The sequence below is a fragment of the Mastomys coucha genome, unplaced genomic scaffold (genome assembly GCF_008632895.1).
Source record: "Mastomys coucha isolate ucsf_1 unplaced genomic scaffold, UCSF_Mcou_1 pScaffold7, whole genome shotgun sequence".
Lineage (NCBI taxonomy): Eukaryota > Metazoa > Chordata > Mammalia > Rodentia > Muridae > Mastomys > Mastomys coucha.
In genome coordinates this window covers 29,171,379-29,186,146 of record NW_022196913.1, presented here as the reverse complement: position 1 = coordinate 29,186,146, position 14,768 = coordinate 29,171,379, and the positions used below count along the sequence as shown (strand labels likewise).

The 14,768-nt window shown below is 44.7% G+C and overlaps 1 protein-coding gene across 3 annotated transcripts in view; it reads right to left on the bottom strand.

The window, feature by feature from the left end:
* Positions 1 to 14,768, bottom strand: part of Gpld1 (glycosylphosphatidylinositol specific phospholipase D1) — a 47,807-nt gene that overhangs the window by 14,852 nt on the left and 18,187 nt on the right. For all 3 annotated transcript variants that reach the window (XM_031358125.1, XM_031358124.1, XM_031358126.1), the window contains exons 9-15: positions 13,248 to 13,355; positions 13,001 to 13,028; positions 12,778 to 12,917; positions 9,230 to 9,295; positions 6,548 to 6,671; positions 4,724 to 4,863; positions 363 to 549 (exon numbers count right to left, since the gene is read on the bottom strand). In XM_031358125.1, the coding sequence (XP_031213985.1) occupies positions 363 to 549; positions 4,724 to 4,863; positions 6,548 to 6,671; positions 9,230 to 9,295; positions 12,778 to 12,917; positions 13,001 to 13,028; positions 13,248 to 13,355 (793 nt within the window). The remainder of the gene's footprint in view (positions 1 to 362; positions 550 to 4,723; positions 4,864 to 6,547; positions 6,672 to 9,229; positions 9,296 to 12,777; positions 12,918 to 13,000; positions 13,029 to 13,247; positions 13,356 to 14,768) is intronic.

The following is a 14,768-nucleotide window of genomic DNA, read 5'->3' as shown; positions in this document are numbered from 1 at the left end:
GGATGCTCAGCAGTAGAGTACTTGTCTAGTACCCCCACTGAGGTGCTGGGGTAGAAGAGTACCCATTGAAGAGCTCAGTAGAAGAATGCCTCACAGTACCCCTCAGTGAGGAAATGAGGGGCACTCAAGAGGTAGAATGCTTGCCTAGTACCCTCAGTGAGGAGCTGTGGGCAGGGCTCAGCAAGAGTGCTTGTGTAGTAGCCTGAATGAGGTAAGCCCTGCGATAGGGCGCTTGTCTGTCATGCGTGAAGCCTTGGATTTAATTCTCAGTACCAGAAAAAGAAAAACAACGAAAACATTTCAAAATATCAGCAGTGGCTCACTCACTCCTATGAGAGGAAAGATGTGATAGGGCGTCTCACCTGGAAGCCCTCCAGGATCCCATGGGCCTCCTTGTCTAAGTCCAGGTCGATGGGGGGCAGGCCCAAATCATTGCCATAGATGATGTACACCCGCCCAATCTGGAAGCGGCCAGGGTGGCTGTAGCCTGGTGCACCCACCACGAGGTCGCCGTGCCCATCCTGGTTGAGGTCAGCTGAGGTCATAACCCTTAGAGAAGGAGAGAGCTGAGGGCTACAGTCACACCGCTTGCTCTCCTCTGTAGAACCCAGCCACTTAGCTTTCCCAACTGACTCTACAGTCTGCACGACTTCTGGGAACATTCATGTAGGAGGTGGGGGGGCTATATCATTTGTGGGATTCAGAGTCACTCTATAAGGGGAAACAAAACAAAATGGACAGCTAGAGGCCCCTGGGTCTTTCTGGACCACAGAACCAGAATAGACGAAGAACACCCTCTGAGCTGTCCTATAAACAGCCACTGAGATCCATTGTTTCCTAATCAAATACATGGTTTACTTCTACACTACCAACACAGCCCAGTTTGGGGGCTTAAATTAGGTAGCCAACATCTTTAGCAGTGAACTGATACTCCTAAGGTTGATGGGAAGTTCCTGATCGTAGAGAGTTGAAATGCTGCAGATCTGGAGCCAAATTATCTCGGACTGTCTTTGGCATCTCAGCGGCCATTCATTGCCCAACTATGTCTGACCTCAAATCCTTGAAGTGATCGCGGAAATCCTTTGGGGATGTATTAGCAAACCAAGCCCAAAGTTTGGTTATGGATACCATGTGAGGTCTGTAGCAGCCATTATAATCTAACCAGCCAGCTTGGTGTTCCCACCAAGAGAGTTTGTTGGTGGTGGTAGTGTGTGTGTGTGTGTGTGTGTGTGTGTTTTGTTTGTTTGATTGTTTGTTTGTTTTGGGACAGGGTCTCTCCCTATGTGGCCTCAGCTAACCTGGAACTCACTATGTAGATCAGGCTGGTCCAGAACTCATAGAGATCCTCCGGCCTTGCCTCCCAAGTGCTGGGACTAAAGAATATGCCACCATGCCTGGCACTACCAATATATATTTTAAAGTGTGTTCTGTCATTATAAAAACTTCATGAAATTGTTACCACGTTGGAACACAGTATTGCAGCAACCTGAACCTGTGCTCTTAGACCACGGTCACTCAGTTGGCTCTCAGGAGCTGAGAGCTGTGTATTTGTATCAAGTAAATGATACTTCTAAGTGGCACTTGTGACTGGTTACAGAGATGGCAGTCAATGGTTCACACTTGATCCCAGGGCTGAAAAGAACAAAAGTTTTGCTTATTCTAGTTCACATGGCCATGGAAAGAACAAGTAATAAGGCATAGGGGAAAGTACAAAGCCATTTCTAAGATTCTGGCAGAATGGCAAAGGCTAGCACACAGCCCCTGGGGCTAGACTAGCCAGTGAGCAAGGCCCTGCTTGTGGCTGCCATTCCTGCCTTTGGCTCTTTTAGGGAGGTGGCTAAGAAGAACCTTCTCTCACATGTGAATGGCAGCAGAGAGGCAGAATTCACCTCCCAGCCCCTGGTGCTTGCTGCATGTATCAGTGTACCCCCCAAATAAAGGGCCATTGGAATCCGGTTGAGGTTTTGTCTTTTACTGATTATTGCAATGCTAAGGGCTGACCTCCAAGATCTGGAGTGGCCTCTGAGACCCTGACCCCAGGTTAATTCTGATTGGTGAATGAATAAAGATGCTGGCAGCCAATAGCTGGGCAGAAGAGCAATAAGGAAGCTTGATTAGAGAGAGGAGACCATGAGAAGGGGATAGAGAAGAAAGATGCTGCCATGGGAGAAGAAGATTGCTCAGGAGGACGAGAGCGAGCCACCATGGGATAGGAGTAAATGTGGTCATGTGGGCTGGCCGATTGGAGTTAAGAGCAGCCCAGATGAAACATAGTAAGTACTGATGATTCGGTGTTAGCCGTAGGGAAATGGGTTCTAACAGCATGGAGGGTAGGCAGCTGCCCAGCTATTGTGCTGATTAGACATATTTTAAAATATAAAGGCTGTGGTGTGTGTGTGTGTGTGTGTGTGTGTGTGTGTGTGTGTGTGTGTGTTTCATCGGGGAACATAAAGAGTCTAAGGTGGGTAGAAACCCCCACACCAGGATTTTTTTTTTGTAATACTATTACTACAGAAACCATTCTGAGAAGACACAGCAGTGTTGCCAAATCATCCAGAACAGTCACTTTCATCACCTGGCTGCATTCAAAATCAGAAGATCCACGCCCCTCCCCCCAACTCCCTCTACAACATGATCACTGGGTACCAGGCTCTCACCAGAAGCAATGGTATTCAAATCTTCCTGACTCTCTGCTCGCATTCTTGGAGCATCATTGCACTACTCAGGAAAGCCCATGTTAAGTCCCCAAGAACACTGGGGCCTGGAAGACATTCTACAAAATGACACTTGAGTGTTGCAATTACTTAGCAAAATGAAAGATCCTGGTGCTTAAATATATTTGGCCAACTGTAAAGAACTATTGGAACTTACATAGCTTAGCCATGAAATTAGTGATTTTCTGATGATGATGAACTGATTAGAAAATACGGTTTGGGTTTGTTTTGGGTTTGTTTTGGATGGGTTTCTTCATTTGCTTGTTTTGAGACAGGATCTCTCTACGTGTCTGGGAACTCACTATATTTACCTCACTATATTTACCAGATTGGCCTCAAACTCAGATATACATCTGCCTCTGCCTTTCTGAGTGTCTACAATATAGAGAAAAAAAATATATGTTCAACTCAACCAGGGTCCTCTGCTGGAGCCCTGTTGAAGAAGAGACATTCTGGAGAGACACCTTTATGCCTCCCTCTTTGGCTTTCCGGCTTATCCTTTTTCACTTGTAATATTAGTGTGTTTAACAGGCACTGAAGAAATGAGTTACTTTCAAAAGATAACACAAAAAGGCTTCCAACTCTATCCCTCTGTGAAGAACGGGACTCCAGACAAAGAACTCTGCCAGCCTGGGGACCTTGCACTTCACTGCACCAAACATAACTCTTTTCTCTTTCAAAAATGGGGGTGTTTACACATCAATTTTCTGGGGCTGGAGAGATGGCTCTGTAATCAAGAATATTTGCACTGGGCACCCACATAGTGGCTCATAACTGCCTGTAACTATAGTTACAGGAAATATGATGCCCTCAGGGGCACCAAGCACACACACAGGGTGCACATAACATATATTCAGAAAAAACACTCAAATACATACATTTTTTAAAAAAGTCTTAAAAACATTTTTTTTTAAATAACCCCATGCTGGTTAGATTTTTGCCAGCTTGATATAAACCAGGCTCATCTGGAAAGAGGGGACTTCAGTTGAGAAAACTGCATAATTTTCTTGATTAATGATGGATATGGGTGGTCCAGCCTGCTTTGGGCAGTGCCATCCCTTAGCAGGTGGTACTGGGTTGTATAAGAAAGCAGGCTGAGCAGGCCACAAAGGACAAGCCAGTAAGCAGCACCCTCCATAACCTCTGACTCAGTTCCTACCTCCAGGTTCCTGCCCTGGTTCAGTTCCTGCCTTGGTTTTTCCTGATGATAGACTGTGTTCTGGACATACAATCCAGGCAATCACTTTCCTCCCCAAGTTGCTTTTGATCATGGTGTTTTATCACAGTGGTAGAACACAAGCCAAGGCAGACTCTATTTTTCCTAAGTCTGGATTTGCACAAAATGGAGGCAACTTGAAGTCCAGGAGAGGGGCAAGGACGATGTCTTATAATTAAATCAACTCATGTTCCAGTCTTTGTCCCCAAGCTTCTATAACTGTAAGATAGCCCCAGTTCAGTAGGAAGGTATGGTGGTTTAAATATGCTTGGCCTAGAGAGTGGCACTATTAGAAGGTGTGGCCTTGTTGGAATAGGTGTGGCCTTGTTGGAGGAAAGTATGACACTATGGGCGTGTGCAATGAGCCCTCCTCCTAAGCCCATGGGAGTCAGTCTTCTAGCAGCCTTCAGATGAAGATGTAGAACTCTCAGCTCCTCCTGCACCATGCCTGCCTGGACTCTGGCATGTTCCTGCTTTGATGATAATGGGCTGAATCTCTGAACCTGTAAACCAGCCCCAATTAAATGTTGTCCTTATAAGAGTTACCTTGTTCATGGTATCTGTTCACAGCAGTAAAACCCTTATTAAGACAGAAGTGAATTAGGTTTCTTTCTGTCTTCCAGTTCACCCAAACTTGAAATAAATCCATGTTCTGCTTCCTAATTTCTTCTAAAATACAGGGAAATTAAGATTGACAGACTTGTGTGCCTGGTTAACACCAATGATGCCACCCCAACGCTGATGAAGGGCTGAGTGGGATTCAACATTCCCAGTCTCATGAGCTCATTCTTACCAGCCGAGCCTAGCATAGGGGATGGACAGGGTGTAGGAGGCAGAGGGGCTGGAGACATGCTTCAGAGGTGTCTGAGAGCTGCCCGTAAACATCAACCTCAGGTTCCTCTCCAGAGTCTGGTACATAAAGGTTACGGATTCCTGAAATGAAAGGTTGCTTTAGATGCACAGCATCATCAACAGGAGTCATGGGACACAAGTGCTGACAGAGAACAGACCTTCATATTGATGTGCTAGCTCAGGCCAGGCAGTAGGGACAGCAAAGTCACGCTGAAATGGGCTGAGGGATGATGGCAGGGGTATAGGCTGAGAGGATGGGCTACAGGGGAAGAGTCAGCTAGGATTTCCTCAAAGCCTGCCTCTGCATTGATTTGAAGATTCACACCCAATAAAAGATCATCTCACTGTAAGGCTCTTTTGGCCTAACACTCGCTGTGTAGGCCGTGTGTAGAACTCATGGAGAGCTGCCTGGCTCTGCTTCCTGAGTGCTGAGACTAAAAGGCATGTCTGGCTAACAAGAGAATTTTCACAGACCAAATTTTAGGAAAGGCAAGTCTGTTCAATCTGGAATCAGAATTATGTTTGTTAAACAGATGGTTCGTTTTTCTCAAACAAATGAACCAAATAAAACACTTGGATTCCAAAAATCCCCACCTTCTTTTTTTTTTTTTTTTTTTTTTTTTGGTTTTTGGCTGTCCTGGAACTCACTCTGTAGACAAGGCTTGAAATTCTAAAGTTCCCTTTTTCTTTTATTTAGTTTTGTTTTTGTCTGAAGACAACATCTCATTCTATACCCACAGTTGGCCTCAACTCACAGTAATCCTCCTGCCTCAGCATCCCAAGTGGTGGGATCACCAGTGCAGGCACTACATAAAACTACCTCTTTGTCTTGAAGTCCTGTCTACAAAGACACACACTCAAACCAGGGTGGTCCTTAGCAAGCTGAATAAACTCTTGATCCATCCACATCAAGGGAGAACAATTCTAAACTCACCAAAAGGTAACATAAGACCAAAGAAGACTTCCTAGCCTCTGGTAGAGTACAGTAAAACAGACAGAGCTAAGAACACGAAGGCAGGACAGCCAGCCCCGGCTCAGGACAAGGACTGATATAAGGACCTGCAGACAAACAACATGTCCTTTGTCCTCCCTCCTATCATCCTGCCAGCGGAATGCATACAAACTGCTTAGTCTAATTCCCAGCTCTGGCTTGTGCAACCATGCAGAAAACACTGCATCATCTATTGTAAACTATCAACTCTCAGGACGGACACTGGGAATGCCAACTCTCTTTGATGTTAATCTCCATTGCTTTAGAATCACCTAGGGGATCCACCTCTGGGCATGTCTGTGAAGTCATTTCCAAGGAAGTTTAACTGGGGAGAGAAGATCCCATGTGGTGGGGACATGGTAGCACATGCCTGTAATCCCAGCACCCAGAAAGCTGAGACAGGAAGGCCAAGAATGCCATGAGTTTGAGGCTAGCCTTAACTATGAAGTATGATTTTTGTCTAAAGGGGGAAAAAATGACCCTATGGATACATTTCACATGCAGTGTATCTGGCAGCATGGGGGACTATGTAGGAAGTCTAAGGAGTAAGCACTTGCCTAGGGTCAAAGCAGGACCAGCCTAGATGTCCAGAGCCCTGTGACCAGCCCACCTTCATGTCTTAGGGCATCTCTGGAATGCACCACACTTAGAGACCAAGGACACTGTGCCCTGGCACAAGCCCAGATACTCGTGTAGACAGCAGTACACAAAGACTTTATAGGCAAGCTGTTGAGAGAGTGGTCCACCCTCCTTCAGCTAACAGGAAGTTCTCACCGGGGCCCAGGAGCCTGTGCTGTAGAACACGCCTCTTTCTGTGTAGTTGAGGTTTTTCCTTATGTCTTTACTGATGAACATGGTCAAATTCCTGTGAAAATCATTTTTCTGCACTTTTGAGCCACTGGAAAGAGAGAGCAATGGAATGATCAAACATGGTAATACTGGCTGAGATCCTGGGATTTTAACATCGAGACAATGAAAAGACAGAAAACATACCTTTAGAAAATCCTTCGTTCCACAAAATCTTTTGACAAGTATATTTCTAAGGCTTAGAAGCCAGCCCTCACAAAACCTGATGTTTCTGGGGCTGTGTGTATTGCAGAATGTGCATTTGGTATGTGCATGGACCCTGGTGGGTTCAACACCCAACAACAGAAAGAAGAGGAGGAGGAAAAGGAGGGAAAGGGAGGAGGGAGGAAGAGGAGAAGAGAAGGAGCAGGGTAGGAGGAAGAAGGAGGAGGAGGAGGAGGAGGAGGAGAAAGAGGAGGGAGAAGAAGAACAGGAAGAGGAAGAAGGGATTTCCTGTGGTCTCGGAACTCACAGTAGGAGTAAAAGTACTTCTAGAATACCACACTATAAATGTGTTGCATGTTTCACTAAAGAGGTTAAGACAGCTCTCGACCTCCTAAGGATGGCAGCATGCAGGCAGACTGACCCATCCGTCAAGACAAGAGCTATAATCCGTTGTCTCATTAAAATATATTTTCTTTTCTTTTTTTTTTTTCCAAGACAGGGTTTCTCTGTGTAGCCCTGGCTGTCCTGGAACTCACTCTGTAGACCAGGCTGGCCTTGAACTCAGAAATTCACCTGCCTCTGCCTCTCAAGTGCTGGGATCAAAGGCGTGCGCCGCCACCACCCGGCTAAAATATTTTCTAGCCCATCTGTTGTGCACACCTTTAATCCCAGCACTCAGGAAGCAGAGACAGGCAGAACTTTTTGAGTTCAAGTCCAGCCTGGTCTACATAGTGAGTTCCAAGACAGCCAAACTATAAAAAGAAATCCTGTTTTAAAAATAAATAAATAAATTTTCTAGTTCAGAGGTCTTGAACTGGGTTCAGTGGCACATGCCTGTAATGCTAGCACTTAGAGAAGAAGGGTAGACATTGGAAAAATCAGGAGTTCAAGGCTAGCCTGGACTACATGAGAAGCTGTCTTTGAAAAAAAAAAATCACATATCTTAGACAGCCTATACCACTGGTGCCTAGAAGAGCTACCAAGGCTTCAGGATGCTTAAGAGTAAGGGGGACACCAGAGGAGGAGGGACTCTAACAGCCACAGACAGTAAGCTTAACCTAAAGATGCTATATATATATATATATATATATATATATATATATATATATATATGTGTGTGTGTGTGTATATATATGTACACATATATATACACACATATATATATATACATATCAACAATCATAAAGAATATATATATGACTGGAGTTACTTTAAGTGAATTAAACAATAGGAGATTGGCAGAACCTTTCCTTTACCTTTTAATTCTCACAACACGCTAAATCTCCTTAGGATGTGTCACGGGAAAGCTCTCACTTTACTATCTAGATTATTTAGGGGTTTTGCTCTTAAACATCTCATTCGCGGGCTGGAGAGATAGCACAGTGGTTAAGAGCACTGACTACTCTTCCAGAGGTCCTGAGTTCAAATCCCAGCTATCACATGGTGGCTCACAACCATCTGTAATGGGATCTGACACCCTCTTCTGGTGTGTCTGAAGACAGCTACAGTGTACTCATGTAAATAAAATAAATAAAGCTTAAAAAAAGATTCGGGCTGGTGAGATGGCTCAGTGGTTAAGAGCAGTGACTGCTCTTCCAAAGGTCCTGAGTTTAAATCCCAGCAACCACATGGTGGCTCACAACCATCTGTAATGAGATCTGACACCCTCTTCTAGTGTGTCTGAAGACAGCTACAGTATACTTACATATAACAATAAATAAATCTTAAAAAAAATAAAACATCTCATTGGTTCTACAAGGAAACTCCACTGGGCCCTGGTTGGGCCATTGTGGTAAATCCTCAGAGCAGCCGGCCCTTTGCTACCCAATGCTCAACCATATTTACAATAACATGTTCAGTACCCAGACAGCTCTCAGGCCATGCACTCTGAGTTCCTGGTATAATGACCATCTCCAAGTATTATTATTATGTATGCTATTGTTTTGTTTTACTGATAACGAATGATGTTCCTTCATGAAAGCATCATGATTTGGATGTTGGTACCTAGCTCCAGCAGGAGATACCAGCTCTAACAATGGAAACCAGACCTGTTCCTCAGAAATTTCCAAAGAGCACTTCTCTTCACCTTCTCAAGAAAGTGCTTTTTTAGGATAGAACCTAGGTAAGGTTCATAAATCAAAATAATAAGGATAGCAATCATAAAACCATCATAAAACTACCCCTTTAGTGAGCAACTCACTGCCTGCACCTGTCTTACACCCGCTACCCTCTGTAGTCCATGCCAGTATTCCAGGATTGTAGATGTCTTTTCTTCGTTGTCAGAAAGGAAAGTTGTAGCTCAAACAGTCGCCACCGTGTTTGAAAGTCACCTGGCTGTAAATGGCTCGGCTAGACTAGGAACCTACATCCACTGGTCTGAAGACCCCATGCTCCACCAGCTCTGTAGCAGCCCATCTAGAGAGGCACTCTTCTGGTCCCACTTACCTGAGGGTGTGGTTCCTCCTGCCATCACAGGAGATGAACAGAGGGTTCTCAGGCAGGTTGCAGTCACTGGGAAAACAGAGGAAGGAGTTAGGCACTTTTCTTCCTTCCCCCCATCTAAGCATGATCTTAACAGGTAATCAGTGATGTGCTTTAAATCACTCTTGTCACTATGAGTTCAATGTGCTATCTATCCATTGTGCCAATGGAGGCACCTTTAACCCACTCCCGTAGGCTTAGAGAGTTCATTGCCAGGCCATTTGGATGGTGAGCCCATGTCTCTCTAGCCAAGCCTTCCTCCGCCCTCCTGGCTCCTCTGCCAAGCTTGCAGGTAAACATGAAATGCTCAGAGTCTGAGAATATGATGCAAACTGGGTCCCAGCTACAGCACCTTTGCCCAGTTATGCCAGTTACACCAAAAAAGATCAATTTCATTCTCTTACAAAATTCTACAGATTCAGCAATTAAGTAGGAAATCGGGTATCTCTTCTATAAGCGAGAAGGCATTGGAAAATGTAAAGGATGACCTCATTCGAAAAGAGACTTCACGGGAGTGGGTGTGGACACTATGGAAGCAACGGGACTTTGAAGGCCTCTGTGGAGGCCACTGGAGGAGGCTAGGAGAAGCGTGAGGGCTTTACAGCAAGGGAAAGCCAGGGGCTGGGAAGGGAATGGGGAGACAGTAGGAGGAGCTGACGGCACGCTTTCCTCATGCATTCCACTAAGCGAGCTACAGCCCAGCTCTTTCTTTCAGGATGATGTGTTCATTGTGTAAAGTGACTGGTCTCATAATGACACTTCAATTCAACATATCACATGCTGAGACGATAATCACATTATCATGTGTCATAATTCATATGTCTTATGTCATAATTCATATATATATTGTATACTGAGACCATAACCACCATCCACTTCCATCTGCCCACTTCCCTTCTCCCTCTCACAAATCCTGCTCCTCCTTACATTGCATGGTTTCTGTGTTTTCTAGGTCCTACACATGAGAGAAAACTTGATGTTTTGAGTTTGGCTCATTTTAGCTAATATGATCATCTTCATTTTCCTAGGGATGCTGTGACTCCATTTTTCCTGCATGAGTGCACACACATTTTCCAGACCCATCCTGCCAACCCTGAGCCGAGGAAAAGGCTTTCTCTGTGAGTCCTCTTGCTCCACCGCTGGAGTCAGAAGGCAATGCGGCAAGTTGCAGCTGGGGCGTAACCACCATTTCCCTGTTTCTTCGGGGGGTGGGGGTGGGGGTGTGTGTGGGGGAAGCCTACTGTATGCGTCAAGTAAATGCATGCACTTTAAAATGCATTTTAAAAGGTAAGTACTCTTATCGAGCTGGAATGATGCTGGTAAATAAAAACAAATACATTTCTTCTGTTGTGATTTTTTTCTTTGCTTCTAGAACCTTCTTTAAATTTCCCATAATTCTGAATTCTGCTATCTCCCCCACCCCTCTCCCTTTCTGTGTGTGTGCAGAACAGAGATAAGAGCTGTGCTCCTCTGCTGCTTCTCCTACCTGTCCTTCCTTAGCTAAGTACAGAAATAGTCCAAGGTCACCCAGAAATGGGGCGGGGCTTGAGGACTGTTGCGCGCGCCTGAGGGAAAGAGGGAGGAAGAAAAAGAGGGAGGGAGGGAGGGATGGAATGGGGAAGGGAGAGAGTGAGAGAGGATGAAGGAATGGAGGTTACTTACTCTATTAGGACTGGACATTCTGAGTTTGACCAATAAAACCTTAGCTTCCACCTAATAGCAACCATGATCATGGAGCCAGCACTTAGTAAGCACTTGCTTGTTAAACCCTCTGCTCTGCATAAGGGTTCTCATGGACTCCTCACAGCCTCATCAAGATGGAATGGTGAGCATCCCCATTTAACAAGAAATCAAAGCTTAGGAGGCTTAGCAACTTGTGACATAAAACTCAGTGGTAAGAAGGAGATGTCTCCAATTCTAAACCCCACCCTCTTTACATCTATGCGTCATGCACCTAAATACTTTCAGCCAGGCCCGGAAGATGACTCAGTCAGTTGTTGCAAACATGAGAATCTGTATTTGATTCCCAGCACCCATGGCCTGGCATGGGGGCTTGCAGAGTCAAGCAGACCTCGGGGGCTCCATGGCCAGCCTGCATAGCTGCCAGGCCTACCCACCAAGATCCAGATCAATAGCAGACCCTGTCTCAAAAAGCAAAGGAGAGCATTCTGATTTCAGAATGTACACACACACACACACACACACACACACACACACACACACACACAAGTACACTCTAAGGGCTTAGAGGTCTGACTTGAGATTTTGCTCACTATTGAAATAAGACTTTGAAGCTGGGGAGATCACTCAGAGGGTGAAACACTTGCTGTCTAAGTGTGAGGACTGGGGTTTCCTGCAGAACTCACACAAATGAAAGGTTAGCCAGTCTGAAATGGGAGTGCTCAGAGGATAGAGATACGAGACCTCCAAATGAGCTAGCTAGTCTGATTATCTTCAATAAGAAAGTTCAGAGTTCAGCAAGGGACCCTGTCACAAGGTATAAGGTGAGAGTAACTGAGGAAGACACCCACATCAACCTCAGATCTCCTCATGCGTGCACATGCACACACCTGCAAACATGCCTACACACATGGATGCACAGCACGTAACAGAACAGGTTAAATTAAATAGGATTTCTATTAGATTGCTAGTCCCTACCAAATCATCCCTTCTTGAGTCTTTCAAGTAAATTTGCATGGATTAGGCAGAAGTCAATCTTAGCACTTAAGAGAATTTCATTTCAAATCAGCAATGTGTAATTATGATTAATAATGTGTGAATATTGCAAAGATCTTTAAGAACACATCACATATTATGCTTATCAACTTATCAACACCCACACTCTGAGTTCCTGACCTGGAACCAGCTCTGGGGAATAGCTCTTGCGCAAAGAGCCTGTGTCCCCACTGCTGACTCTGCAGGCCCAGCCAAGCTTCAAGTGCCACCCCTTCCCTGCAGCAGGAGCTTCATCAAAGCTTCCTACTCTTCTTAACCCCCAGCAGCTCATCTGGGGGACAGTTGTGTGCCCAATGCTGATGATGTGTGGTTTCTCTGACCAACAGTGGCTTCCTGGGACCTACAGGCAGTTCTTCCTAAAGATTTAACTTCCTGTATGCTCTGTGTTTGGTCTCTGAGTAGTTCTGGTCCTGAAGATGACAAAACAAAGGTGATGCTCTCCCAGGAGATGCTAAGCAGCAATCCCACCTATGCCCTCCATCCATCTCCTCCAGAGCCTGTGCTCTACAAACTATCCACCAATGATTTGGTTTTGGAGCATAGGGGAGGTGTGTGTGAGCTACTTCTCGGTGATTCCCAGTTCTACCGTGTCTGCTTCTCTGTCCTTCTGTCTCTCAACCAGGTGTCTCCCAGTCAGGTTTTAGAGAGTTTATAGTTTCCATTGTTTTCTCCCCAGATGGCTTTCAGACACTACTTCTGAGATTGCCTTCCTTTGATTGTTTCATCAACTGAAGACGCTGAGCTTTGAGTGGGGAATCTAGCAAGGCAAAACTCACCTGGTCCCGTTCTCCAGCATAAAGCTGGTCAAACGGTAAATGTTCGTGGACCAGAACGCCATGTCATCCAGACCTCCGAGGAAATAGTCTTGGAACTGCTCCACCAGAAATGGGGACTTTGTAGAGTATGTGGAATAGAGCTGCAGCAGGAGGCAGGAGAGTAAGACATTGCACCATCTACATATAATCCTTCAGCCAAGATTCAGAAAAGGCGTATCTTTACCTTGGAGACAGCCAACATCTCCCCATGCCTGCAACACAAAGAAGAATCTTCATGAGCTGCAGTTTCTACAGAAAAATAAAGCAAATAATGATGAGACAGCCCAGCCATGTGTATCTTCTATCATTCAAATGCCTTCACAGAAGAGAAATCCTTAAATTTGAAATGCACCCCTGGAACTAAAATAGGAAGAAGGTGCTCAGGGAACCCCCATGAGTCAGCTGCAACCTTCCTTCTAGGCCACACTTACATTTCCAGGAACTGGAGGTATGTGCAATCAACAATGACATTTTTGGTGATGACTTTCCGACCATAGAGATTATCGTAAATTCTCAGAAGATCCTTGATGGGCACGTACCTGAGTTAAAATGGAAGAGAGGTGCTTGGGTCCTGACATGGATGACAACAGGAACCTGCAGGAGCTGCACAAGCTCTCAGTGTCCTGTGATTGATTTTGTGTATCATGAATTCACAGTCTTAACCAGCACCAGCACTGGTCATTTAACTTTGCCAGTGGCACTTAGGAATTGATACCATCAAATTCCCACTTTACATAAAAGGAAATTACTTACCGAGTCCATGGGGACAGTAAGTAATTTTCTCAATGATGCAGAACAACAACAATAACAACAACAACAACAAAAAAAAACCCAGGTGCCTTAGTCAAATATTTATGAAAAGATATTTAAATATCAGAAATTATCAAGTGTAAAAAAAAGTGTTCAATTTTGTGAATTCATGAAAATTAGTCTCATGAATCACTAATGTGTATGTGTGTGTGTTCATGAGCATGTATGTGTGTGTACACATGTGTGTATGTGTGTCTGGTGTGTGGGGTGCAGGGATGTATTTGGGTTTTCTGAGTAGCGTCTGATTCTGTGACCAAGGACAGACTAGAACTCTCTGTGTATCCCAGGCTGTCTTCAAACTCACAGTAGTCCTCCTGCCTCAGCCTCCTGCGTGTTGGACTTACAGGCATGAGCACCATATATGGCTCCCCTCTTAGATGTGCTAATTTAGATGCAAAGGAGAAAGCCAGAGAAAGAACTCTGGGCCCAGCTTTTGGCTCATAGACAGTAACTATTTAGTTGGAAGGAGAGCAGTATTTTAAAATCAGATTTCTAGAGTCATTTTTATTTCAATCTCAAAAGCCTCAGACTAAACAAGAATACAACAGCCAATAAAATTTGATTTCCATAATAAAGAAACAAAAAAACAAAAAAATGATATTAAAATTGATTTATGTGTATTAACAAGAAAGAAGGAACTAAGAAGCCCATTTTTAGCTTATAAGAGCACCTATGACCTTTTCAATAAAAATAGCTTAACAGGCAAAAAGAAATAACAAAAATATTTGCTTTAATGAATCACTAAGCAAGCAAGAAAGTAATAAAAATAATAATAACTCCAAAGTCGAAACCCCAATGGAAAATGGAATCTTTGGAAACAAGCAAGGACGAGAGCCAGCTCTACTCTGTAAGTGTCTGCTGAACCTCAGAAGTTACAGAGTTTTGGTGATAAGGAGCAGACAGATGAATGTGGACATGGGGCCATCCACCAGAGCCTGGTCAGCCTGCTGGGCACCGTGTCCCTAAAGAAAACTCCCCTAGCAGCCATCCCTCCTCTGTGCTGGAATGCTGACTGGCTTGCTCCTGTGCATCTATGTCTGTCAGTCTCTGTCTCTCTGTCTCTGTCTCTGTCTCTCTGTCTCTGTCTCTGTGTCTCTGTGTCTCTGTCTCTGTGTCTCTGTCTCTTTCTCTCTCTCTCTCTC